Source organism: Taeniopygia guttata, chromosome 7, assembly GCF_048771995.1.
Source record: "Taeniopygia guttata chromosome 7, bTaeGut7.mat, whole genome shotgun sequence".
NCBI classification, from domain to species: domain Eukaryota; kingdom Metazoa; phylum Chordata; class Aves; order Passeriformes; family Estrildidae; genus Taeniopygia; species Taeniopygia guttata.
The window spans coordinates 3,631,235-3,659,000 of NC_133032.1; the positions used below are offsets into that span (position 1 = coordinate 3,631,235).

General features: G+C 48.0%; 1 protein-coding gene across 1 annotated transcript; it reads right to left on the reverse strand.

Annotated features, from left to right (window-relative positions):
* TWIST2 (twist family bHLH transcription factor 2) lies at window positions 1-26,622 on the reverse strand. Its single transcript, XM_002190747.7, has 2 exons — window positions 25,823-26,622; window positions 1-776 (listed from the first exon to the last, which is right to left on the reverse strand). Exon 1 carries the CDS (start codon window positions 26,332-26,334, stop codon window positions 25,852-25,854), a length of 483 nt encoding a protein of 160 aa, XP_002190783.1. The 5' UTR covers window positions 26,335-26,622; the 3' UTR covers window positions 1-776; window positions 25,823-25,851.
* Between the last annotated feature and the right edge of the window lie 1,144 nt (window positions 26,623-27,766).

Genomic DNA, 27,766 nt, shown 5'->3' on the forward strand with positions numbered 1-27,766 from the left:
GTAGCTGCATGACATCTTTATTTTTACTGGCAAGAGAAGCAGTATACACAGCGACATTGCAGTCTCTTAGCTCGTTAAAAATATCTCAATAAATAAAACAAATAAGCAACATATACACTGGAACAGAAAATGAAAATTAAAAAAAAATTTAAAAAATAAAAAAAGGGGGAGGGGGATGAGCGGTAGCAAATCATGGAGCAATAAGGGAGAGGTGGCAGAGTGTGGAGGGCAGTCTGTAATCCAGGCTGTACTTGAAATAAATCATGCAGGGAGCTGGGGGCATAGTGGGCTTTTTTCCTTCTTTTCCTATTTTTGCTGAGAGCCTTGGTCCAGTTTTTCCATGACTGTACAAGAAATCAGGTTTGGAATTACAAAAAAAAAAAAAAAAAAGAATAATACAGTTAAGGGGAAGTAAAACTCAAACCCAAAGATGCCTCATAAATGCATTCCTGAATTAAGATTGTTTCCAGAAAAAAATATTAGCAATAAAACACCAAATGCACAGACAGACAGACACAAAATCCCAACAACAATGAACAACCAGGAATGTTGCTTCTCCTCTCTTTGGTCAGTCGTTCTGGGGAGAGATGTTGCAAAGTCTCAGCCCCTTCTCTTCGGTGCTGTTTTGCTACTCAGTCTAAAATGCTCTGCAAGAGTTCAGAGCGAGGGAGGTCAAGAGGGGTCTTTTGGACCAGTTTTCTTGAGGTTTTTAAGGTTTCAGAAGCTACAAACTTGGATAAATCCCAATTCCACTTCAGTCACAGACACTGGACAATCTGGAGAAAAGGGAAAAAAAAAAGAAAAGAGAAGAAAAATAAATACACCAAATACAGGACATCTTTCTAAGATAGGTTGTGTGGGAAGGGCTTTTTCCCTACAAATCCAGGCTGTGGTTCATCACTAGGTGTTGAATCATGCCCCTGGTTTCAGCAGCATGGAATTAATCCAGGCACTGGGCAAGATCCAGTGTGCCAGGAGCAAGTGGAAGCACAATTCCTTAGGCTTTTGGATAGACAGCCTAAATTCAGAGCCTGGTAATGTCACAGCCTGGTTTGCACTGGAAGGAAACATGGTAAATCCATAGGCAAGAACAATGTATTTATCAAAACATCACAGAATTTCAGAATTGTTTGGGTTGGAAAGAATATTAAAGCTCATCTCATTCCTCCCCCCTGCCATGGGAAGAGACAACTTCCAGTATGCCAGATTGCTCCAACCTGGCATGGAACACTTCCAGGAGCAGGGTAAATTCTGTGGGACAAGCTCCATGACCCAGCAGTGCCCGTGGGATCCCCCATCCTGCTCAGGGCAGGGATGCCTTTGCAGGCAAGGTGCTGCTCCTGCCTTCAGCAAAGCCACCTCAGCTCAGATATCAAAAAGCAGATATAATTATTTCCTCCTACTGAGGAAAGCTTCCATTTAGCTGATTTCCTTTCCTTTCCCTCTCCAAGTTATTAATTATCTAATTACAACCGCATTCTGCAGACCAGCTGGGGGACTTGTCAGGCTGCCCAGGACCACTTAGGAGAGCTCCACCTCTCCTGGTGGTTTGGGGTTGCCCATGTCTGACAGATGACAGGTTGACCCCTTCCCCAGTTCAGGGAAGGCTCCAGGAAAGGAAAGTAAAATCCAGGGAGAAGAAAGATACCATGGAGCAATTTGCTGATTTTATTTTTTTATTTATTATTTTTTCCCAGCTAGCAAAAGAAAGGGGTGGAGGATGGTCACACGATGTTTTGCTGTGCCCTGCTCTTCTCTGAATATGGCTGACATGAAAATGAGGTAAAACCAGATAAAAAGCTGGTCTAGTTCCAGGGATTTTTAAAATCCCGCCCAAGAGCAGAGAGCTCAGCACAAAGCTGCTCCCAGGGCAGAGCTGATGTCTTTAACTCTGGCTGAGACCCCCTGCTCTGGCTGCTGCTGCTGCCCTGAGGCCTCTCCTTCCCCTTGGTTCTTTGTGGTTTCCAACCCCAGCTGGAGAATTGGGAATTCCAGCAGTTTGGTGCTAAGGGGCTGATTTTCCTCCCTGTTACGGTGAGGAGATGGTGATGTCCTGCCCTGCAGATCCTAGATTTTCCAGAATTCTAGGGTGGCTCCTTCCATCTCATGCTAGTTCCATGGAATTGGACTGGCTTTTTTCAGGTGCCTTTTGACCCAAACTGTGCTCTGAAATCACACTCTGAAATCAGACTCTCAAATTCCACTCTGAAATTAGGCTCTGAAGCCAGACTCTGAATCTAGCTTGTGATCCTCATGTCACAGCCTGGTCCTGCTTGCTGCAGCTCAGTCATTGCAGGTGGAAGGAAGGGCTGAGGCAGAGGGAAAATGCCCCAGAAACAGCTGTGAGCCATCCAAGCTGGCCTTGCACACTTCCAGGGATGGGAACTGTTTTCACCTGGGATTTCTCAGGGATTTCCAAGCGTTTCTCTTACCCTAACACAGAACCCAGCTGTGATGTGTTGCCACAGCGCAGCTTCCACTGTCTGATCCATTTTTCCCTGTTTTTGAAGCATTTCCCAGCTCCACCAGGGGCATTTCCCAGCCCAGCGTGGATGTCACTGGAGCAGAGAGCTGCTGGCCTGATGGAAGGTGGCAGCAAGAGCACGGCCCTGGTTGCAGGAAATTTTGCAACAGGTCCCCCAGGTCTTTGCCCATATAGGATTGGAGTGGCTTTAGTTACAAAAGGATTGAAATAATTTCCGTGACACGGCCGAGAGTGCAAATGAAATGTGAAATGCAGGAAAACTGTTGGAATTTGTTTGGGGTTTTTTGGTTTTGGTGGGTTTTGCTGTTTTGTGGGTTTTTTTTTTTTTGTTGTTTTTTGTTTTTTGTTTTTTTAAGGTAGCTTTTCCAAGTTCTTTTAAAGTAGAAGGTGTGGAAAAAAGGCTCTGCCCCCAGGAGCTTTTTGTTTTCTTGCCCTACATCCCAGGCACATTTTAGGGTGAATGGGGAAGGAGAAATCCCATGTGGAATTGCTTCTTCTCAGAGGTAAGGCCCAAACAAGATGAGATAGAGCAAACACATCAAGGTGAAGAAAACATGGCATTCATGGAATCCCAGAATGGTTTGGGTTGGGAGGGATTGTAAAGCTCATCTTGTTCCATCCTTGCCATGATCAGGGACGCCTTCCCCTATCCCAGGTTGCTCCAAACCCTATCCTTAAACACTTCCAGGGATCCAGGGGCAGCTCTTCTGGCCACACTGTCCCAGGGCGTCACCACACTCAGAGTGAGGAATTTTGTTCCTCACTGAAACTCTCCTCTTTTTAGTGTAAAACATTATTCTGGAATAGCCCCACCAGTAGCTTCAAGCAATGCTGGGTTACAGCAAAAAAGACAATGCTCCTGCTTTAGGAAATCACTAAAATCCCATTCCTGAGCTCAGGAGACATCATTCCTACCTGGAATAACTCCTCTAAAAAGCCCTGTGGCACAGATCAATCAAAAGATCCATGGTCAGGTTTGGACACATGACCTCCCAGCATTCCATGTTGTGTGATCTGCTCAAAAACCTCCCAAAATTTTAGCTGCTTGAGCTCAAAAATTTCCATGCCCGATGGTGATTCCTTTGTTGCCATTGTTTTTGTCTTGTGGGCAAATAAAAAATTGTCCCAGCTGCTTCAAGGTATGGGGAGAGTGGGAAACAGCTAGGCTCCAAAATTGCTGATGGCATCCCCATGACTGGGAGGATCACTGCTGAAGGGATCTTCCCAAATTATTTCACAGAGTTCTCAGCTGTCCCTGGAGCCAGAATCAATGGTAGCCACTTCACAGGGTGGTTTGGGCTGGAAGGGACCTTAAAGCTCATGTCATTCCATGGACAGGGACACCTTCCATCAGACCAGGTTGCTCAGAGCCCCATCTAATCTGGCTTTGCTTAAATTTAAAGTGCTCAAATTCATTTAAATTTAAGCTTATTTAATTTAAATATAAACCTGTTTCAATTTAAGCCTGTCCTTGTTTAAATGTAAAATCATTTCTCGATTTGGATGGTGGAAAAAAAAAAAAAAGCACCTTAAAACAGCAGAATTCCTTTGATTTTTTTGGGATGCTTCCCACCACAAAAGGCTAAATCCAGAAGAAATCCCTTGGTTTTTGGGGTGTTACCAGGAAAGGATAAACCCAGCAGAAATCCCTTGATTTCCATGAACCAGGAAATGATGGAGCCCTAGAAAAAGCAGCAGGGCCAGGCTGCAAGGCTTCAGAGGGGAGGAAGCTCAGAGAAAGGAATTCAGATAATTGTGCTCCTTCGAGGGGGTGGAGAGAGGGCCAAAATCAGATCGAATGCTTCGGGTAGGGACAGACTGAAACCAGATCCCCTGGCTCGGGCTGTGCTGCCTCTGCCGCTCTACTCTTATCAACCATCCACTCTTGAAGTCTCCCAGATGAAGGGAAAGCCACAATTATGTGCATCTTATAGCTGGGAAACTGTTTCAAAACACATCCCTGGCAGAGGCTCATTCCTGAACCCCAGAGCCCCCCTCGGACCCTTCCTCAGTCAGGGAGAAGCCTTTCTCTGACTCACCCCAGCCTTTGGAGAGCTTGGGGGATTTATCTGCTCACGGCTGGTTGGAGGTGAAACATCCTGCAGCTCCCCAGTTTGTTATCAGGAGCAGTTTGATGGGTGTGTGGCATGAGGAAATGGAGATTGGAGCCTTTTCTTTCCCCCCTGAGGCTGTTTCTCGCTCTCCAGACCCACTTGTGCATCCACTGCATGGTTTGCTGACACCTTGCTGTCCGGGGAGAGCAGAGGATCCTAAAGAGGCCTAATGATGCCACAAGAAGAAGCCAAGGGGAGAGCCCTGGCCCGTCCTGCCTGGGTCTGCTCCCAGCCATTGGAGCAGGATGGGACACGGCCATGAAGTTCAGGACTGGACAGAAAGCTCCAGTTGTAAGTGCTCCTCTCACATATTGCCAGAAATTACTCCATAATTTTGCTTTAAATATTTTTCCCCTCACACAGCTGCAGAAAGGGTTGTTGGTGTCCATAGAATCCCAGAATGGTTTGGGTTGGAAGGGACCTTAAAGCCCATCTCATTTCACCCCCTGCCATGGGTAGTGACAGTTTCCACTATCCACGGTTGCTCAAAGCCCAGTCCAACCTGGCCTTGAATGGAAAGAACCCCTCAAGAAGAAGAGAGGGATGTTCACCAAGAAGAGGAATCCAGTGGCTTCTACCTGTGGACTCAACAACTTCACATGGAAAAACTTGTCCTTTGGGGCCCAAAGCACCTAGAAGGAGCCAATTCTTCAACATTTCAGATCATAGCCCAGCTAAAATCAGTCCTGTGGGCCTGTGCTCACCACAGGGAGCAGAAGGGAATGCTGGCAAGTGCAGCATTTTACTGCTGGGATGCTCTGATGTCCTCTGTTGGGTTCTGCCTCCCTGCAGCAAAATTTGGGCAGCCAGGAATGTTGGCCCCAAGGTGCTGCGTCCCTCCCTCACCAGAAAGTTAAAACAAATATAAAAACAGCTTTAAACCAACATTTAAAAAAGCTTTAAACAGAAAAAGCACATTTCCCCCAGTCCTGCACTCCTCCACAGGCCAAGCAGGGCTGGTGGCAGCTGGAGGAGGAGGAGGCAGGTTTGTGGGAGCCCCCTTTTTAAAACCTTGGCAGCACATCACTGGAATGGCAGCTCGGAATTGCCGAGGGGCGGAAGCCACTAATGAGCAGTCGGAGCAGGGAAAAGCAATGGAGCTGCCCCGGTGTTCCTGAGTTTGGGACAGCCAGGAGCTGCCAGGAGCTGCACGTCTGCCCGGCTGCCTCGTGGGTGGCTCAGGGCAACAAGCACTGAGGGCCACCAGCGGCATCTCCTGAGCCATGGATGGGGGCAGAGGGGGGCAGGAGGTGGCTCCCACCAGCCCTTCTGGCTAGCGGAGCTCATCATCACTTTCTTTGGCTCAAATCCTCTCCCCCACACAAGCCACAGGAGAAAAGTGTGGAACAAAGCGGGGAAAAGGCAGGGAATGAGATGTTCTCCTAGTGCAGCTCCAGGGAAATACCCAGGGCTGGGGAGGAGAGCTTGCACAGACACAGATGTGTCCCTAGAAAGCAGCTCTGAGTCTCACACCAAGGGAGAGAGCAGCCACATCCCAACCTCCTCTGCCTCCTGGGTCCCACATCCTACAGCCCTCTCGGATCCAGGTGGGTTCCAGATGCCAGAGCACCGGCAATTCTGGGCAGGCACTGCCTGAAATGCACGCCCAAGAGAGGGCCAAAGCAGTGGGAATGGCTGGAAATCAGGGAAGGAGGGTGGAGTTGTCAAAGGTGGCCCATCCGCTTCTGCTGAGATGCTCACAATGACAGATCACACCCTGCACAGACACAGCTCACAGTCTGAGGGAAAATTTAATTTAATTTAATTTAGGGCAAAGCTGGCAGTCACTGGGGCATGGCTGTTGGTCCCCCTCTGCCCCTGCAGGGATAACCACAACTGAGATATGAACTGGGCTGTGAGAACACCCTCCTGCCTCCACTCTGTTTTAGGAGAGCAGATATTATTGGCCAAAGGGAAACCTTTCCTCCTCCCCCTCAGCACTCCTGCCAAAATAATACAAATTCTAGGAAAGACACCTTCTCTAAAAATAAACATATACATCTGTGGCTTTCTTCTTTTTCCAAGGGAGCTCTGTCGGTCTGGCCTGCTCAGCCAGCAGCTCCTCTGCTCTCACAGTTTTCCTGTGTGCAGCTGCAGTTCCCAAACCCCAGCAGCAGCAGCAGCAGCAGCATCCCTGTGGGATGCTCTGGGATTTTCCTACCCCACAGATGAGACTTTTCCTACCCATTTCCCCACTTTGCCTATCCTTGCATACATTAAATATTTTGGCAGCAAGTCTGACTGTACCTGTGGCTGAGCATAAGGAGGAACAGCCTCAGTTTTTGTCATCAGTGCAGCACAAAGGCTCTGTAGTAACCTCTACTCCTATGAGTAAATCAGGGGAAGGATGACAACCATCCATTTTGACTGACTCAGCTGTGTGGATTAATGCCAGTGGAGTTAATAACAACAAAACCCCCCTGTTTTAAAAGCATCTAGGGTTTAAACTCCTTATTTGAAATAAAATAATAATGGAAAAACAAACAAAAAATGTGAGGCCACCCACTAAAAAGCAAAGACATAAAATCCATGGAATTCTGGGGACTTCTGGGAACAATCCACAGGACAGGTACTACCGGCCTGGGAACTCGGGGTGCTTTTTCATGTCCCTGACAAATAGCAGCTGAGACACCTGCGGGCCAGATGTGCACAGCTGTACGTGTGCTGCTGCCCATCAATCCTCGGCTCCCACTCCGCTCCAGATGCTGGCCCTCACAAACACAGCTTGGAGGGCTGGGCTGGAGCAGGGGAGCTGCGAGCCCAGGCATTTCCCTCTTCTCAGGAGTCTCATCCACGCACGAAGTCCTCAGTGTGTCCTTGGCCTGCACAATGCAAATTTGGGGCAAAGACCCTCAGAGGAAATTTGGGGAGAGACACTGGCATCCCATAGCTGTGAATTTTTAATACCCCTGCATGAGTGACAGAGGTATTAAAAATTGCCCCTAGTGGGGGAGGTACCACCCTCTCTGCATTTAAGATGCAAAAACTCATCAACGCCCACCTTAGGATTCGTGTATTCTGGTGTTTATCCACAGTTTTGCCATCTCTCCGTGGGCACACGTGTAAAGTATTTTATCTTTTCCTGCAAAAAATATGGCACTTGTGCCTACAACTCTGGGAAGCAAAATCCTGCCTGTCCTGAGTTACCCTTGGAGATGATTGCTGAAAAAAGATCCTTTTTCTTGGCATTTAGAGAAGGAATGAAGCTGTGTTTGGTTCTCAAAACTGCCAAAGAAAAGCTGGGGCAGCTTCCCTGAAGCATGGATGGATTTAATCCTGTTTTTACTCTTATGGATCCTTACAGAGCACCACAAGAAGCCCTCACCGGGAAGAAGCTAGGAAGATTCCCCATCTCCTTGCCCACTGTGCTCAATGCCCAGGTTTTGGACTCCCATCCCAGGTGACATTCCCTGATGTCTGCAGGAGAAAGGATGCTACTCTGGCATCTTCCCTCCACTATAAGGCACACCCTGAAGGTCCCTGAATTCCTCAATCACAATTCCCTGGCCCCATCCTCAATGTTTCCACATGGCAGGTGCTGTTCCTTGTTCCTCAATAACCACCCGGGCTCTGAGAAATGGAGGTGATTCAGTCCCAGGACTTTGGGAAGGGATTGTGCCGGGCCAGGTCTCCATCTGGGATTAATCAGCATGTCTTCCTTGAAGTCAGGGGGCCAAATTCTCACTTGGAATAAACCGGCTTAAACCTGCTGCAGTCAATAAAGGCCCTCTGATCTTTTTTTTATGGCAAGAATTGCTCAACTCTTTAAAATACCTGGGGTTAGAGGGTGCTGCCCTCGTGAAGAGGGAGTTATATTTTATATGGCAAACAATCCTGCCGGGGGAAGGAGTCCTTGGTATGGAGTGAGCCACTCTGGATTTTGTGGGGCTGGGGTGAGTCATTGGAACTGGCAGTTTTGGCACCCTGGGAATGGTGACAGTGACTTGGAATTTGAATCGATGTGATAGGCCCGGCTCGCTCTGCTGCCTTATCTCCTCCTGCCCCGGGGCTCTTTCTCTCCCTTTTCCTTGGCCTGGCAGCTACATCAGCACCACACAAGCCTGGCAAAAGCCACCCTGAGTCCCACATCTCTCCTCAGTCCCACATTTCTTCCAGCCTTTAATGCAAGTACCACACAGTATAGTTGTTTTCCTAAACTTTACAGCTGCTGCGTTCCATGCAGATGGCCTTGCTCATGCTTAGAATCACAGAATATCCAATTTAAAACAGATTTAAAACCCTTAAACCTTGGCTTCTTAAACCAAGCCCTCTGGATTTCAGTCCCAGCCCTTTAAGGGCTATCTGCCCTGGTGTTTATAATAATCTCTACCCCTCTCTTTTCTCTTCCTTCTCCGTTCCTTGCCAGCCTCTTCCCAAGGGCTTCCTGGGGGTGCCCAACTCCTTGGGGTCTCTTGTGCAGGGCTGGGAATTGGTCTTGATGCAGGCAACAGCAGAGTGGCTGTGAATCTCCCTCTGGGCTGGTCAGGGTGGGGATATATTATCTTTATTTCTGTGGGTTTGGATGCTGCCATCCTCCTCCCGTGGTCAGAGCATCCCCCTGGTCCCTGTCTAGGCTCTGAGCGTCCATGAATCATTTTTCCAAGACTCCCAGGAGCAGCATCACTGCCTTGAGCCTGGAGTGGGGCTAGCCAGCTGCTTTATGGGCTTCCCTGAAACTGCTCTGCAGGTCGTGCCAGGCAGGCAAACCACAGCGAGAGGGACAGGGAGCCAGATCTTACTCACAACCTCTTCAATTTCCAGTCTGGATAGTGCCAGGAGCTTCCCAACCCTCTGCTCCGCTCCAAAAGCCTCCCCTCCCATAAATGAACACCTTGAGAGATTTAATTCCTGAAGCAATGACTGACTAATGAGTTCTAATATCTCCTTTTATTCTGCTTGCTGTCTGTGCCGCTGCTCTGTTTTCCTTTCCTATCAGTAAATTATCCCCTTCAGAGCTCCCGTGTCACCTTTTCATCGCACTTTTGGGTTTTATGGCTTCACGAGAGGTAAAACAAAGTCATTGCTCCCTTGCTGCTGTTTTTCAAAGGGGAACAAACAGCCTCGCTCCAGCAAGTTCACATTTTCAGAGGAAGAAGCATGCAGAGATGGAACCTCTCTGCTCGAGGAGCAAACAAATCGGCTGGTCTGCGTTTAGCAGAGGACAAAATCACATGTTTAATATTTCACTGCGTGCTGCTTGCCCCGCTGGCTGGGTGGGATTTAGCACATGCTCTGCTGACTCAGAGCAGCCCAGCCAGGGACTCCTAGGAACATGAGTTGTGTGCAACACGCACTCAGCAGCCTAGGGAAAAAAAGCCCTGGAAAATCGGTTTCTACGGTCTTTTCCAGCCTGTCATGCTGCAAAAGGGCAGATGTGTGTTCTCCCGTCTGCAGTTGTCAGGTTTTGGGGGTTTGGGTGATTAAACGAACGGGTTAAGTGGACGAGTGAGTGCGGCTGACTCAGCTCAGCAGCAGCTGGCTGGCCTTGTTTAGGTTTGCCAGCTGCAAAAGCTGGACTTGTTTGAGCCTCGGCGAGTGACCCCTGCGAGGTTCCCGCTGGGATAATAACCTGTGGCACTGATGCAATCCCCACTCTGGGGGGAGCAGGAGGAGCTCCCCGCAGCATCTGCTCCCAACAAAGGCTCTGTGCTGGAGCTTGGGAGTGCTGCTCCTCTCTGAGCCCCACGGCGAGCAGAGCTGAGCCCAGCTGAGCCCAGCTGGTGCTGCTGGGAGCCAGGGTCTTGCTCAGAAGTTGCTGATGGGCTCCTCTGCTCAGGTTTGCAGCCTAGGGAATCTCAAAATGGTTTGGACTGGGAAGGACCTTTACAGGTTGTCTGATCCGACACCTCCCTCTAGACTAGGTTTTTCCAAGCCCCATCCAAGCTGGCCTTGGATGTTTCCAGGGGTGAAGGGAACCTCTGGTTGATGCTGAACAGCTTTTCTGCTCTATACAACTGAGTTTTACACACTGTTTATATTTGCAGTACAAGATGTTCAGGTTTTGAATTCTCCAGGTTAAACCAGCGTGTGATATTTGTGGAGGGAGGGAGGGAGGCTGGGTGTTACATTTGGTGGCTGAAATGAGGATTTAGAGGCTTATTAGGAAATCATATTAAATGCAGGGAGAGAATAGGGAAGCTTGGATCTCTCTCTGTCTAGAGAAATGTGTTCATGCTTCTGCACGCAACACACAGATCATCTGTGATCCCAGATTCAGTTAAATATCTGGGTGTGGAGGATGTCTGGGGTGACTTCATTTAAGAACTTTTCACTCCTCTGTGTGCTTTTTACCTGTTAAAAATGCTTTGGTTTTCTTTTGAAATTTCTGGTTGCCATTGTCAGACAGGCACAGATGGGCCTCATCATACCACAAAATCACAGAATGATTTGGGCTGGAAGGGACCTTAAACCTCATCTTTTTCTACCCCCTGCCATGGGTGAGGACACTCTGCTGTGCCAGGCTGCTCCAAGCCCATCCAGCTTGGCCCTGGACGCTTCCAGGGCTGGGGAAGATCTGCATCTGCATGTGCATTGCACCTTTCACCTCTAATACAGCACTTCCCCAGCAATAAATATGGGTGTGAATCTATCTACGCACAGATATTCAGATTAAAGGCTCCCTAAAATCAGCAGTGATTGAAATCAACACCAATAAATTAGATGATTTTCCCTGAAGCTGGCAGAAGAAATGCAAGTGCTGGGCCATGCTCCCCTCCTGGAAGTGCATGGATGCACCCGACAGGAAACCTAACCTGACATCCCACACGGTTTGGCTGAAAAAGGTGATCTCTGCCCTCTCCGTACTTATTTATATTTTCAGTTGACTGCATAATCTGGCTCTCTAGAAAGTCCCTTCAGGAGGTCACACAGCTGAAATAATAGTTAATGAATTTGTAAAAAAATTATTTCAGACTTATTAAATGCTTTCTTCCTTCCCTTCCAAGCGTTTCAATGCTGTTCCCAAGCTATGCAGGGTTGGAATAAGGTGTCTGGCAGGACTGTGCCAGCTCCAGACACTTCAGGAGAGCTGCTGGCATTGCTTTTCCTTCCAGTTATCCTCATTCTGCTCCCATCTCCTCTCTTGCCTGTTCCACCTCTGCTTTTAGGATGGCCTTAAGTCCAGGGGATGAGGCTCTTGGACTTCCCCAGTGTTGCACCATCCAAATGATTTCCATCTCGGCTCCATTTATCATGGATTGGTTTGGGTTGGAAGGGACCTTTGAGGGTGAAAAGACCTGAGTTTTTTCCTCCAGTGCCTGGTTACACAAGCCAGGCCCTGACTGCAGGAATTGGTGATTTCTATCTACTCTGAGGGGATCTGCTCTGCTTTTCCATGGATGCCAAGATCCTCCTGTGTGCATGGGCTGGGGACAAGGGGCTTAGTTTCTGGGGACTCACTTCCTGGCTCCCTGATGAGATCCAGCCAAGTCATCTTGCTGGCTGAGCAAGGGAATGCCTGTGGGATTTTCCTTGCAAGGAAAAGGAGCTGAGACCAGGCATGGGGACAGTCTGGGACATGTGGGGACAGCTCTGAACCAACTTGTACCTTCACTTGGACTTGAGCTGTGTATTCCAAACTTGACAATGCTGCTTCATCCTTACTTGTGTGTTAGGGATATTAGTTTTTCCAAGAGATCCAAAGAGTAATTAAATTATAAAGGCTGCTAGAGAGGAGTTTAGGCTGGAATTCTCAAAAGGATGAAGAAAACTTGGTGTCTTTCAAGAACCTACCAGCTCTGGAGGGGCTCTAAATCTCTTTGGCTTCAGAGTGTTCATCAACCCCAACAGATTATTAACTTAATTAATCAGTTAATGTAGTCTTTTTAATAGGGTAAATTTCCAGACTTTGGGTTTTATGTGGAAAAGCTTGAGCACATAATCTTTGAGTTCTAAACTAGAAAAAAAAGAGCTCAAAATACATTCTCTGGAATCCTGTCTCAGTTCATGTCTGATTAGGGCTGGAAATTGCCTTGGAATAGGGAGGAACTAGAGGAAAATTACTCCAAGAGGTATTTGGGCATGAATTATCCAGCAGCTCTACTCAGGCAGTTTTCCCTGCCCTGAGGTTTACATCTGTGTGCTGACCAGAACGGTGACTTTTATTTTTATTTAAAGCATCTCCATCCCTTCAAAAACCTCTAGTGGTTTGTGAACCACAGCTCTGCCGATTTAAATCATGCCTAAATATTTAAGGCGAGCCTGATTTACGCTGGAACTGCTGGCTCATCAGCTTTCCCTTTAATCAGTGGGGTTGTTGGGACTATCCAGCCCCCCTCAGTCACTTTGCAGGATCCTGCTCAAACCGGAGGCCTCAGGATGGCTCCAGCCCAAGTGACCTCCTCAGGATCCTGGTGCAGAATTCTCCTGGTGGTACCCTGAGATCAGCAGATGCTGGCCTTTCTCTCAACTCCCACTCAGTGCCTCAAATCCCAGGGAAAGCTCTCCTTCCGCTGCTACACCCTCTGCTTTGAAGACAAAAGATGATTCAACAAGATATTTGAAGTTGGGGGTGGGGGGGGAGATTGGATGGTTCAGCTGCCTTCCAAAACTCACAGGGCTTTACAAAGCTAGAATTAGGACATTTCCAAAGCTGAAATCAGGACATTTCCATGCACAGCTTGCCCTCTCCAGAGCTGTCCTGGCACTGATGCATGGTAAGACCTGTAGCAGAGCTAATTCTCCTGTTTGCAATTCTTCTCCCAGTCCTTCCCCAGTTATGTGGCTGAGATGTCCTCTGCCTCCCAAAAGCCCCCAGAAAGCAACCTGCAGACAAATGATTTTGATTTGGGGTTGTGATGGATGTGATGAGCCTGTGCAACTCCAAGGAGAGTCTGACTGCACTAAGTGGGTGTCTGTGGAGCCAGAGTCCCGCTATTGGTTTGAGCTGTATTTTATTTTATTCATGGCACAGCCTCTCTCTGCTTGTTTGGGAAGTTATTCCCTGCCTTTGCTGCCTGGAGCAGATCCCAGAGAGCAGCACAGCCTGCTCTCTTCATTATCTGCCCCACTAATACCTCTTTTTTATTTTTCCCCTCCCTCCTTAGGTCACTTGTTTTGGGTCACTTTATCCTCAGAGCTGTATCCACGGCAGGGTTTTCCAGCTTTGTTGCTTCTGTGACTCAGGAGGGATGTTTTGCTCTCATTTATTAGTTTTTCTGGACAGAATACAAGAGGTTAAACACTTCAGCGAAGCTTATTCTGTATTTACAGCCGAGGTAGGTTTCTAAATCAACAGTAGGTCATGTATTGGAGTGACTCACAGAGCTGCTTAACCTTTTTCCTTCCGTTTTTGTCCCTCTCCAAATCTGAGGCACAGCAACATCTGCAATTCAGATCTCTGAAATGAGAAGCTGTGAAAGGAATATAAAGGGCTGAATGTAAATCCAGCCTGGTGGCACGTGAATCCTTCCCTGTGCTGGCAAGGTCCTGCCTGCTGGGGAGGGGCAAGATGGGCACTGCAAGAGTTAATATTTGCTTTTTGGAGGGGAAACTGAGGCACCATCCACCAGCCAAAATTACAGGGTGGTTTTATGGCATGGTGGAGATGAGCCCAGGGTAGGCTGGGGGTGCAAGGAGAGACAAACGCACTGCTGCCATTCCATAAATGGTGCATGGTCACAAGAGAGGGGTCATCCTCTCAGCTGGCCCAGAGGCTCTGGTGGGAAGTGTCCCCACAAGGGGCACCAACTGGAAAGAGCCCCAGCATCCCATGGCACTTCTGCTGCCTGCCAAAACCAGTGGGAAACAAGCTTGAGGTGACCAGAGCAGATGGGAGTAGGCCAGGGGCTCCCTCCTCACCCATCACCTATGCAATTTGCTGTGCTTCAATGTGTATGTGGGGTTATTGTTTGGCTTTATTTTTTGGGGTACATTTAATGAATATTTGGAATAAAACAAACATTATTGAGAGAGTAATAGAACTAGAAACAAGTTTCAAAAAATAACTTTACGAGTAAGACTAGTCTTACCCTTCTCATGAGACTAAAAATAAAAGTTTTCAAAATGCCTCTCAATTACCCCATCTCTAAGTCAGAAAAGGGTATAATCCAACACTTCAAACCCCCTTTTTCCAGTCTAGAGTTACAGACTCCCCTTGTTCCTTAGCACCAAAGCAGGCCTGAGACATTTTCACTCCCAAATCACAACCAAACCCCTGCATTTCCCCTGCCCAGCAGCATTTAGCGACTCTCTTCTAAGGGATCCATGGTATCTCTCAGATTTTGGGGTTTGTCCCTCTCCTCTCCCAGGATCTTCAGGATGGTCCTGCCAGCTCTCCTGTGCAGTTTTTGTGGTCACAGCCTGTGCTGAGGTGCTGCAGGAGCCCCATGGGCACAGCGTCTCTCTGGGGTCCAGCTACTTCTCATGCACCCCAATCTTCAGATTTTAAGGAACCCAGTCCCTCAGGGAAGGGCAGATGCTTTCTGTGGGTATCAGCAGCTCTGGAGGATGCTTGTACTGCAGGATTAGGGCTGGCCTGGGAGGTTTTGTTCCTTATCTTTAGGCCACAAATTGCCTTGCCAACTCCATGTGGTTTTTCCCTCATGAAAGCCCTGCGCTGCTCTTGGAGTCATCTTTAAAAATTTGGGTTGTTTATTGAAGTGGCTCTTGATAAAAGAATGGAGTAGACCTGTGCTTTTTGTGTTTGGAGCTAATTTAAAATCTCCTAGTATAGAGGAGGACATGGCAGGTTTAATCACATACTGAGGAAAGCACATCAGAGAAATGAGATTTTTTTTTTTAAGAGTTTTTCTATCAGAAAGGCCGCTGTGACTGCAAGGTGGAAGCACCTCCGGTGCCACACTCTGACCTTAAATTAACCTGAGAGTCTGCTCCCCTCATGACCACTGACGTAGGATTTGCCCCGTGCAAAATTTGGTTCTTCCTTTTCTTGGGCAGTGAGACAGCTCGTGGCTGCTCCCAGATATTCCATGTGCTCCCTGTTAGACACACAGGAGATGTTCCCCTTGGATGCAACCCCAACCCCACCTGATTCTTTATTTAATGCAGTTTACCCTGCCCTCTAGTGCCAGCAGGTGCTGAGTCAGCAGCTCCTGTGGTTTTCCACCTTTTCCTTCTCCCAGCCCGGGAATCTGCCGCTGCTGGGGCTGCCAGGGTGGGGAGAGATGTGGCCAGAAGTGTTTGTGCACCGTGTGGGGAGGGGGTACCTCAGAGGAGCTTTGGAGCAAGCACGGGTGCTTGGAAGGAGCTTTTGGAGACGTTTGCAAGGAAAACGAGCTTTGTGAGGGGAATGGGAATACACGTGGCAGGCTGTGCGAAGGGAGCCTTTGGAGGCCAGCGGGTTGTTTCAGTGATGAGCTTAAAATTAAATCTTCGAGCCTGGGAAGTGCTTGGAGATGTAGGGGATGGGGTAACACCTGGAGACAGATCTTTCCTCTTGAAGGAAAGGGGGAATAATTTTCTGTTCAAGAAGGCATCTGAGAGCCTTTTGTCCTCCTGTCTGCTGAGGGGAGGCTCCCCCGGCCACGGCCTGGGCTCTGCAAGCACATCAGTGCTTCTCAAATCCTCTCCAAGCTCTCCACACCTCCCTCCTTCCTTCTCCTGTGACCCTCCTGCTCTTTGGGAGACCCTGGCAGAGCAAGGCTTTGGAATTTGGAGTGCAGTGCCACCTTTGGCTGGGTGTCCCCCCGGCCGGGCGGGACGGGCCCGCCGCAGCTTTTGCACAATTTCCTGGGTTATTTCAAGCTGTCGGGAAGGTCCAGCCGTGCTCGGGAGGGGCAGGCGGGGCTTTGGTAGGCAAGCAAAAATGGAAAAACAGCCTCGGATAAGTCTCCTCCTCCCCTGTCCCCTCATCTTGGATCCGAAATTGGGGAAAGGCGGGGGGAACAGCAGAACAACACCCTGAGCCTGTGGGGTGGCCCCTGGTTTCGCTGTGCTGATGCTGGCAGAGCTGTTAGGGTGGGTTTGTTTCTTTAAGGTGTCTCCCAGAGGGAGGATCAGCCAAATGTGATGTGGCAGCTCTGGTAACTCCTCTTGGCTTTCAGCACAGCCCTAGCTGATCACACAACTTGCTAGTGAAGAAGGTACAGCTGTCCAGGCCTTGGCAGGCATCCCCACCCTCCACTCGCTGCCAAATCCTCGCTTGCTTTTTTATAAAAATTCTTAAGTTTCCTAAGAGAAGGGAAATGGAGCAGCCTCATCTGCCTCCCAGCCCCATCCAATGCCTCCTGGAACTGCTGGAGTAAAGCCTGGTGTCCCCTCATCCCTCCGTGGTGCTGGGATGTTGGCAGCCAGGGAGAGGGATAACCCAAATTCCAGGGCTCCCGTCCTGCTCCGAGGAGCTGGGGGGATGACCAGGGTTAAGGGCTGGGGTCCCAGCAATGCCAGCACAGGGCTGGAGCTGTGACTGGGGGTGCTTTGGCATGCCTGGCTCAGGCATTCCCAGCTCAAGTGGAACCCTGGGAGAAGGGAACCAGCGGGGAGTGGGGGTCAAAGCAAGCTCGCCACGGACCGACAACACTCCTGAGTTCTTCCCTGGTTGTGCCATGGCTGCAGGGCTGGAAGTGCCTCATGGTCCCTGTTTGCACCTCAGTCGAGCAGCTCCAAACACCCAGGTCCAAATAATCCCAGCATCTTTACCCCTGAAAAGCTTTAAGTACTGATTCCTGGCCTGGGCTCCCTGTGACAGGTACAGGAAACCTTCATCTCCTCCTCTCCCTCTTTCAGAAATGACCCAAACCCCCCTGGTTTTGGAATATTTTAGCCCTGAATGCAATTTTAAGGATGTGCCTGAGCTACAGAGAAGCTGCAAGACAGTCTAAGCAGTGCAGTAGATGAGTAATTCAAGGCAAGGGGGGAGCCTACGGATTTCCTCTCCAGAAAGAGCTTTTGGATCTTCAAACAGCACAAATGTGGCTGTAGCTGTGTGAGAAACTGTGCAGTAGCATTTCAGCAAAAGATTAAGGAAAAACAGCACTGGGGGACAAAAATATATTTCACAGCTTGGGAAATGATGGCATTAGGAAATAGCTCTGAACGTGCTCTAAACAAGAAGTTTATTTTCTGGAGGAGCAGAGGTGAGTGGGCAGATCTAAGAATTGTCCTTGGGACTTGTACATGTACCTCAGGCATTGCAGTGGGCACGAAAACCTCACTAATTGCAGTAGAAAATGAGCTAGTGATGCGTATGTGAGAACAATAAACCAGTATGAAAAAGGGGGAATAGATTTGCAGACTGTTGTACTTAAGACCAGGAGTTTTTCTCTCTGATTCTGACATGATTAGCCTGAAAAATCATACAATTCCATTAATTGATTCTGACATTATTAGCCTGAAAAATCTGACTATTCCAAGAATATGCACAGCTGAGGAATAGCTACAATTTTCAAAGCTATGTCTGTTTCCCTCAGTAACTTTAAAATATTTACCTTTTCCACTCGTTGAGAGTGAAAGTATTGCCTGGTTTACAAAATAACAAGCTTAGGAGGAAAACTTTGAGATTAACTCAGTCCCAGTGAAAATCAGCGTATTTTGAGCTCCCAATTCCATACCCTCAGCCCTCTGGGCACATGGCATTGCCCTGGGGGGTGCCTGGAATTGTGTTTTTGGTGTGACAGGGTCTTTCTGAGATGCTTTCTGCTATCAACTTCCCTGGCATGAATAGGGAAAGCAGTAGTGGGCTATTCCTTTGCGTGCATTACGAGAAATATTGATCATTAGGTTGTTTGATTGTAAAGTTTCCAAGGGAATCACTGGAAAAGGATCTCTGATCTCCCCTGTTCATGAGGTGCAAGCTGTTCAAAAGCGTGAACCTCTTCTCAGTCCCAAAACCCAAGTGCAAACTCATCACATCACGATGGAGACAAGAACACGGCCTCTCTGCCGCACTCCCGCTTCTTTCCAACAGCAAACATTTCAGACCCATCTGGTATAAAATAGATTATTTAGTGCTGGCAATCCCAGGGATCTCTTAAACAGCCCCTTTCGTGGTCAGGGATGAAAAAGCCCTTGTAAAATGTTGGGTTGTTCTGTGCACAAACTCCCACGGAAGGGAGCTTTGAGGACCGTGGGGCCGTGCCTGGAGCATCGTGCTGGCAATTACTGCAGTAAAAAGGGCTTGGTGCTATCTGAAATTTCCTGGGCCCATCAGGCAAAAAAAAAAATTAACGCAAAATAAATTAAAATAGGCAGAATAGTCATCTTATCCAATGTGCAAAAGACAGGTTAATATGCTGTGCGCAGATCGTTTTTTTAAAAAACTGGTGTTATCTCATCCGGCCTGTTTTTATTATGTGGTTTTCTGCCCTGGTTTCTCACTGGGAAATTTCCAAGGGGGTGATTCCCTGGTATCCCCAGAGGCACTGCCATGGGTGAAATGTTCTGCTTCCATGCAGAAGCTCAATTCCTGCCACCTATCCTATGCTCTGGAGTCCACTGGTGGGTGAGCTCACCTGTGTATTTGGGGGAAGAAAGACTCAAACTCACAAGAACTGGCATAAAAGTGCCTGTGGAAGGAATTTTGGGGGGTTGTGGCCTAGAGATGGTGTTGGGCATCCTGGTGGGATGAGATACATATGAGAAGGACAAAAAGGCAGATGCTCAGCTGGGACAAATTGAGAACCTATTTTCCCCATCCGAACCCCTTTGATTAATGGGTTGTTAATAAATTTCATTGCATCTTTGTCCTGGCCATATTCAGAGTGGGATTTTTATGCTTCAGGGCAAGCGTGGTCCTGACAGCATCCATGGGTAATGGTTCTGGGGTTTCTGGTGGGCTCAGGTGGGTTTTGTGTGGGTGGATTAAACTATAAACTCCTTCCTTCCCTTAACAAGGTGGTTTATCTCCAGTTAGCAATGCCAGGATGTTTGCTGGGAAGCATCTCCCTGTTCACCTTATTCCTGAATCCACAATTTTATTTGTTTTATTCCTCGCATTTCTGAGCTAGAAATCATGCTATGACGTGCATAAAATTTGCCATAAGGGTCAGCCTGAAATGTGCATTTTTGTGTCTTTGGCAGATTAATTTTATTGAGGAGCTTGGTTTTGGAGACTCTGGGTGTGGATGCCTCAGGGACCCACCCCCCCCCCCCCCCCCCATTCCAACCACCCCAAATACTGTTTTTTTCTATGAAAGCTTCTCCCTGGCTTCATCCCACCCTACTGAATTTTCCAAGCTGGATTAACTAATTATTTTTAATAGGAGGCTCAGCACAGCCGTGATTCCCCCATTTCAGCAGAGCAATTTGGTTTATTTACATTTAAGCACAAACATATGATTTTTAAAGGAAGCCTGAACAGCTAAAACCAAGGGCATAATCAGATAAATAACTGCATGAGGATTTTTGGTGGCTAAACCCACCCAAAACCCAATTCATGCATTTTAAAGCATGTGTTTGGCAGGTATAATATCTCTTAAGGAAATGCTTCTTTGGGGGTGGCAGCTAACAAGGCAAAAGTATCTTATTAGGAATTCAATTAAAGCTAGGCCAGGCTTACTGGACCTTTTCCAGTAAATATATATCAAGCTGAACCTGTAGACATCTGTCTGTTCTTTCACCTCCACCTCCTCCTTTTTCTGTTTTCCAAGCTGTGGTTGAAAGGTGAAAATCCAGGGCACAAGGATTATTTTCTGCTTTGGTGTCTGACCACTTTTGTAATCTGGGAGAGTGTGAATCCACCTCAATCCCACCCTTGCCGAAGCACAGGTGAAAAAAAAATTTGAAAATCCCAAATCACATAATTATAACAAAGAGAGGTTGGATCCGGGTGGATCCCAGCCCCTGGGCAGTGCCAGACACCCTCTGGGCGCTAGTTTGGGAATGAAGAATTCATACTGCCTTTCCTGTGCTCATTTTGGAGTATTAGATTAACAAACCGTTTCCACTCAAAAGGCTCAGGCCATGGGGAGAGCCACCCGGAGAAGTCAGGGAACAAATCCGGAGAATTCAGGGATCTAATGGCCACTTTCAGCTTTCTGTTCATAGCAGGGTTTAGGAGCTGTTGTCGCTTATATCGCTTATTTTTATGGGAGCGGTAACCAGACCTCCCTGTCTCATTTGCACCCTCCTCCTGCTAGGAACCGGTCTCCAAATTCCTGATGCTGCTTCTCTTGATGTGACAGAGAAAGACTGATTTTTTTCCCCCCATTCCCGAGTGAAAACCCTCCTTACCACTAAACACTGAAGACCTTGGGCTCTGGGTGGCAGATCACAAATAAAATTCAAAGAAGGATCCTCTATTTTAGCCCTCAAACCCTGGCTAAGGCGAGGAGGAGAAGCAGATCCCGAAGAGCTCCCAGCGCCCGGATTCCCACGTCTTTGCTGCACAACTGGCAGGAGAAGGACAAGGACATCAGGGCTGGGGGGACCCGCTGGGCCTGGTGTGGAAGTGGTTAAGGGAATGGGTCTGAGGGCAAGGGCCGCCTTGCCTTGATTTATGGGCTGGCTGAGTTAATTTGCTCTTTGTGTGTGATTAGTTGCTGTTGCTGAGTGGTCATCGTCCACAACTACAAATCTAATTAATGCCAGGATGCCAAGTGTTGTTTTGGTGTTTTGTTGTTTGTTTGGTTTTTTTGGCTTTTGCTTTTTTTTTTTTTTTTTTTTTTTTTTTAATCCTTGGCAAATATTTCTACTGTTTTAATTCTTGAGAACTGATCATGAATTAGTATGAGTCTGCTAATATCCAGATGGATGGTTTCTTGGTTTTCGTCACTTCCAACTTTGCCTGAAAAAAGGAATCAGGAGCTCTGAGCAGCCACCGAGGTGTCTGGTGGGATCAGCAGCTCTCAAGGAGCAATCTGCTTTTCCTTCTCCCTTCCCAATTTTCTGCAAAACCTGGGAAGAGGGGTGAAAAAGCTCCCCGAAATACCTGCTTTCCCCAGCCAGCTGCAATTCCCTGACGGCATTTCCAGCTCGCTCTGTGTCTCGGGGCTCTGGTGCCGTCCCTTTTCATGCTCGTGGCCTCATCAAACCCTTCCTGTAGCTCTCCAACAAGACATAAATTCTGGAGGTTTTGGGCTCGGAGATTTCAAAGTCGTGCTGAAGCACATGGAAATGATTCTGAGGGCTACGGCTATAAAAATAATTATATTGCTGGGGGAAAGAGTGACATGAAATGTCCCCAAAAGTAATCTCAGCAGTGGTTACAGGTTCTGTCCCATCTCTGTAAGAGCCCGCTGTGATCTCCAGGGCTCATTTAGCACTGCTACCTATAACTGCAGGAAATATGCCCCCAAAAAGCACTGTAGGAAGGAATGTGAGGGGAGGTTGCTCAGGAGAAGCGTTTCAGTCTCTCCCTTTGTTTTAATGAGGATGCTTTGAAAATTAGGGCTGCCCTGCAGAACTGAGCGGTGTGAGGATGACTAATTTGGAGACAAATTAGGTCTACTTAGCCGAAATGTCTGCCTCGATTGTTACCTTAATGACCCTTCAACGCACATCTCTCCCGATAGGAGTTTCACCGCAGCTCTGCCTCCAGCAGATTAGGTAATAACATGTTTCTACCACTTTTCTAAGCGTTCCTTCGGACCCAATCCAGCATTTTCCTTCTGCCATGAGTGTCTCCAACTTTTTCTGATGGATAATTCATTTATTTGTGTCTAGCCCCTGGCAGATTTGTCTCTTTGCATGTCTCTACTCCGGAGCATTTCCCTTGCACCCTCTTTTTCAAAGATCCCTGAGCCTGAGCGGTTTTTGGCTGACTGCAGCGTTTGGTGTCTGCTGGGTAACAGATTTATCCTTTCCCAAGGAAAGACACGAACGTAAACAGAGGATCCAAAATGCATTTTGCTGGGCTTTTTAAATGCACTGAGATGAAGCCCCCAGCTCTCCCTGCCGCTACAAGGCTATTAATGTAAATACCAAACTTTACAATCCTTCCTGTCAAGGAAACTTATTTACATTTTTTGAAGGATGCGTATAAAAAAATGGGGCTTTTGGGACAAAAAAGGGCTTCGTTCCAGTGTCACTACACCCCCAGTTAACTGTGCTGCTCTCAGACACTATAGAATTAGGTTTTGTTCCCAGGGCCAGCAGAGATAACATCTGTTTGCTTCTTTAAGGAGAAAATGAAATAGGATGCTGGTGTTTTATACTGTAAACAGCCCTGCAAGTCTGAAGGGGTGATGGGATGAGGGCTCTGGATTGAACACACGCGCTAAACGTGGCTTCTCCAGCATGGAAAAGGTGGGAAAAGCAGCTCCCAGCAGCAGTGACAGCCCAGGAAAGGCAAAGGGCTCATCCCCAGTGAGTGGGAAGGAGCAGCAGACTGCTCTTACTGGGCTGTGTTGCTGTGCTGCTGGTCCTGCCATCGCGGCTGGACGGCTTTTCCCCTACTAAAAGGAGTCTCGGGAAATATGCTTTTTTTCCCTGATTTGTTCTTTTCAGTTGGAAGTGTTGGCCTGTGGAACATTTTGAAAGCAAAAGGGAAAAGTGACTGTAAGGGGATGGTGAGGATGGGGAGATTTTAGGGTGAAGGAAGGCTCAGTAGAAACATCCCACTGCAGTCCTAGAGGTGCAAAATCTGTGCCTGTTTCTCCTGCAGCTCCCAGAGTCAATTGTCTGGAATTCCATGGAGCAGAACAGGAAAAGCTCTCATGGCCAGGGGAGCAAGCAGCAGTGACCTGCTGACGTTCGCAGGGGCCAGGTGGCATTTTCCCAGTTCCCAAGGCTCTGATTTTCTAACCGAACAGCTCCTCTGATTTTTGTGTTGCTTGCAGCCAGAGGGGAATGAGCCTCCCTCCAAAGAGAAAGCCCTTCTTTGCTTCTCTCTCCCCAAAACTTCAGGAAAAGGGAGGATGGCAGCCCAGCCTGAGTGGCACTCACCCCATGTTAGCAGTTCTTACTCCCTAGGAAAGTCAGCCGCTGATCCCAAGCCCACACAGCAATTTCTTATGGATTTTTTGCCCATTGAGGCAGCACAGGCTGCTCCCCTCTAACCCATAAAAAGTCCCACCACCCAACTAAACTTGTCTGTTTTCAAGGGTTTCTTGAGGACCTCGCTGTAGTTTTATTTTTTATTTTCTGGCAGCCGTAATTTCTGTCGCCATAAACGACAGAATTTGACACCACACCGCACCAGGCCATTTGTCAACAACCTTTTCAACAGTCCAACCACACGCGTGTTCCTGCGCAGCACAGGCACAGAGAAAGGGGGAAAGTTTGGGATCTTCCTCTGCAAGAGCCATCTCAGAGCACTGGGTTGGAGTTTGGGTTATGGTGAAGGAGCTGAATTCCTATTTATTCCAAATCGAACCAAAATATGCCAGGGTTTGGTTCTGCATTGTGATTTTTCCATTATATCCGTACATTTTTTTGGGGGATAGGGACAATCTGAGCACTACCTATAAAGTCTGCCTCATCAGAGCAATGTTAGTAATAACTTAATCAATGTGGGGTATAAAACATGGTTTTAAAAAGACAGGTTTTGACCCGTGTGCTAGGAGGATTGTGTATTAGATAACAGATTTCCAGCCATCCTTGGCTAATGGCAACACATCATTTGGGAAACAACAGAATCAATGCATCGTTGCAGCCGCGCACTTTCCTATTCAGCCAATCTAAACTGCTGAAGAAATATGTGTTCAGGACATTTTACATCTGGTTTTGACAAGAAGCCTGGGTTTTGTGTGGGTTTTTTTTTTTTTTTTAATCTGTTTGCTGCAGTTTTTTAGCTAGATTAGCATGGGAAAAGGCTCTCTGTTTTATAAATGGAGGGTTTTGCTTTTAAAAAACCCACTCAACTTTGGATTTTTGCAGTTGAAATCGGGGCACGACGTGCAAAATATAAGAACGCCAGCGATGGCCATAAACCCCACAACAACAGTGTTTATTTGAATAAAGCTAAACAACAGGCAGCTCGTGCAATGGGTAGAATAAGCAATTTTGAGACTTTTTGCATATTTTGGGGAATCACTAGAAGAGCTTAATTCCACCAAAGTGCAAATAAATTCCAAATCATTTCAGGATGCAAGAGAAACATTTACACCTAAAATGGTTTTAAGTCTGTTTTACACTACTCGTAAGTCCTGATTTCATCTTTTTTAGCTTTATGAACTGAGGCACTCTGCAGTTGCATCAAGTTTTTCCCTGGTTCTGTATATTATTTATTCAAAGGGGCTGTTCATTGCTGGCCGAACAAAGATGGATTTGGCTCTTTAAACAAGCCCGGCCAATGGGCTGGGATGAAATTTCCTCTTCAACTCTACACATGATGAAATTATTTCATTTTACATCATAAGAGTGGTGGGGAAAGATGTCCCTTCAGAGTGTTTGCTTGGTGAGATGGATTCGTGGGCTCTGTTTTATGTAGAGAGCCCCAGACAGTGCCCGGCCAGACCCAAACTCCGGCTAACACTACACAGAGCCGCTCTGCTTAATTAGCTGGAGATGAGGGTGTTATTAAAAGGCTTTCCCCCCCCCTCCTTTCTCACTGTTTATTCCTCCCTCCCTGAGTATTACAAAGGCAGCTGAGGGGGAAGTAGTTTTCTGCTAATGGAAAGTGACAAGGAAGGGTTTGATGAGGAGAGTAAATAAGAAACTGCGCCTAATGCCAGCCGCTGCTTTACCGTCACTTTGGGGAAGGGAAACTGGAAAAACCCAAAAATTTAGCAGGGTTTCTCCTATGTCTGTTTGCTTTTTGCTGTGTGAGGGGGAAAGAGCACAGCCCGGGACTGCAGCCGACATCTGCTGCTTGTTTCTTTTAAGAGAAACACAACCTGGGGTGAACCCATCGCCAAGCCCTGCGTGGGTCCTGCTGACCCCCAGACCCCCAGCTGGGAGAGGATGTGGCCACCACGGAGCTCAGCAATGGGGGTTTTGGGGTGCAGACACCCATGGAGCGGGGTAGCAGCTGTTTTGGATCCCCTTGTCAGGCTGTTGTGGCCATCACCTTTTCCTCTCTGAGCCCTTCTCCGAAACAGCGCTTCCTGGCAAATCTCACGAGGTGACGGTTTCCCCTCTGTCCCTCATCATCCAGCTCTCAACACCAGCCCCCTCCTACTCCCCATTCCCACAGAGCAAAAGCATGCTGATTATTATTTCCCTCCCCCATGCCCCAAAATTTTGGAGATATCTCATTTTTTCCTTCCTGGAAGCTCCATTTATTTGAATTTCCTCTGGCGCGGGGGAGCGGGAGGAACTGGATGTGCCTACACTGCCCTCCAGGTCGGTGACCCCAAACCCATCAGTATCCCCAGCATTCCACAAAGGGCAAAGGGAAGGAAACAGACCCAGAGCATCATCCAGGAGAAGAAAAACGGGTACCTACCCCTTGGGCTGGCCCGGCCAGGGCGGTGGCTAGTGCGAGGCTGACATGGACCACGCTCCCTCCATCCTCCACACGGAGAAGGCATAACTGAGCCTCTCATGAGCCACGTAACTGCAGCTCGTCATCTTACTGTCCATCTCATCGCTCTGTAGCACCTGGTAGAGGAAGTCTATGTACCGTGCCGCCAGCTTGAGCGTCTGGATTTTACTCAGTTTGTCAGAGGGCAGCGTGGGGATGATTTTCCTCAGGGCAGCAAAAGCTTCGTTGAGCGACTGAGTCCTCTGCCTCTCTCTGACGTTGGCCAGGATCCTCTGGCTCTGCAGTTCTTCGTAAGATTGGGAGCTGGGACTGGACTTTTTCCCCCTCTTCCCTGGGTTGGGGCTGCCATCTTCGCTGGACTTCTTACTGTATCTTCTCTTCCTGCCAAATCTCTTTGGCTGCCTTTCCAGCTCCTCTTCACTGGTCCCCAAGCTATCCACAGGGGAAACAGGAGAACTGGAGCTTTCTTCCATGCTTTCTGCAAGAAGGGGAGGGGAAGAGCCTTTCCCCCCCTCCTTATGTTATGTGAGTGTGTGTGTGTCTTAAATGTGCTTTAAATTCCTGAGACAGATCCTTTGGAAAAACAGGAGGACTCTTTTTTCTTTTTTTTTCCTTTTTTTTTTTTTTTGCTGACCAAACGTTTTCCAGGTTGCTTGAAGGGCTCTTATTTCAAGGACCGAGGTTGTGTAAAAAAATTGAAGTCTTGGAGAGAGGAAGTTATTCTAACTTTTTGGAAACTTTAGCTGAGCTCAGTTGCTAAATAGTTGTCAGAAGTGAGGGAGGTGCGGGGCTCCCTCCTGATTGGCCGGCCAGGTCGGTGGGAGGAAGGCTTTTCCCCTGCTAAACTTTCACAGTTTTATGTTACACTTAACTAAAATCTTGGGAATGCACCTAGAATCAAAGATAGCTGGCGAACGCCACCCCCCGCCCCCAGAGATGCTGGATTTGCAGCACCCCTCCAGGATAACCCCCCACACCCACCCTGGGGTTTTTGGGGTCCTGCTCCCAGCTCCGTGGCCAGGCTGCAGAGATTCTGTGCCCACATCGGGTGCAGAGGCAGTGAGCCCCACAGGCATGAGAGCGTGCCCCGTGTCTACAGAATGGGGCCCTATTTTGCAGCCTCTGGTGCTGGGGGTCCTGCAAAGCCCCTGTCCTGCAGAGATGGAGTGGGGACCTGCCCCCCATCCCACAGGGTGGCCTCGGAGCGGCAGAACTTCCCTGGGCCATGCTGAGCTTGGGAATGGTGGAGATTTGGGGGCAGAGGGGCAAAACCCCAACTTGGGGGGGTGGCATGGGAAAAACTCCTCCTGGACAAACACAAAATATGGATCAGCTGGAAAGCAGTTAATAGTTCATGGAAAAACCCATGGAAAGGACCCTGGAGAAGCAACACTGGCTATGCATTGCCATTTGCTCCTAACTTTCCCCCATTCCAGTAAATGCTAAACAGTACATTTTAGGTAATCAGCAGCCAAGGTAGGTAGGAAGACAGTTTTTCCTCCTCCAGAATATCCTGCTGCTGAATTCATGGTATCCCAGCACACAAAAACTGTGATAGCAGGATTTTTGATCTATCCAACAGAAGACAACAGGTCTCTTTTTTCCTCTCCATCATGCCATGGGGGAAATGTGGGGAAAACCCTGCTTGCTTCTGTGGAGCTAAGGCAGAGAAAAATCAGATTTGGACCTCTGATTTCAGCCACAGCCCAAATTGCAGGAACAGATGCATTCCTGAGCAGCAAAGATCATGTTTTCAATACAGAACAGGGAAATAAAATAGAACAACAATAATGAAAATAAGAAATAAGACAAATGAAACTCATAAAATGTCAATGTTGTATCAGAAGAATTAGTTTGAGTGGATTTCTTTACAAAGTTTTCCAGTAGGTATCAACACTCATTAAT

Excerpts from the sequence above, each read along its gene's own strand:
- TWIST2 (XM_002190747.7), bottom strand. The coding sequence starts at position 26,334 with ATGGAAGAAAGCTCCAGTTCTCCTGTTTCCCCTGTGGATAGCTTGGGG.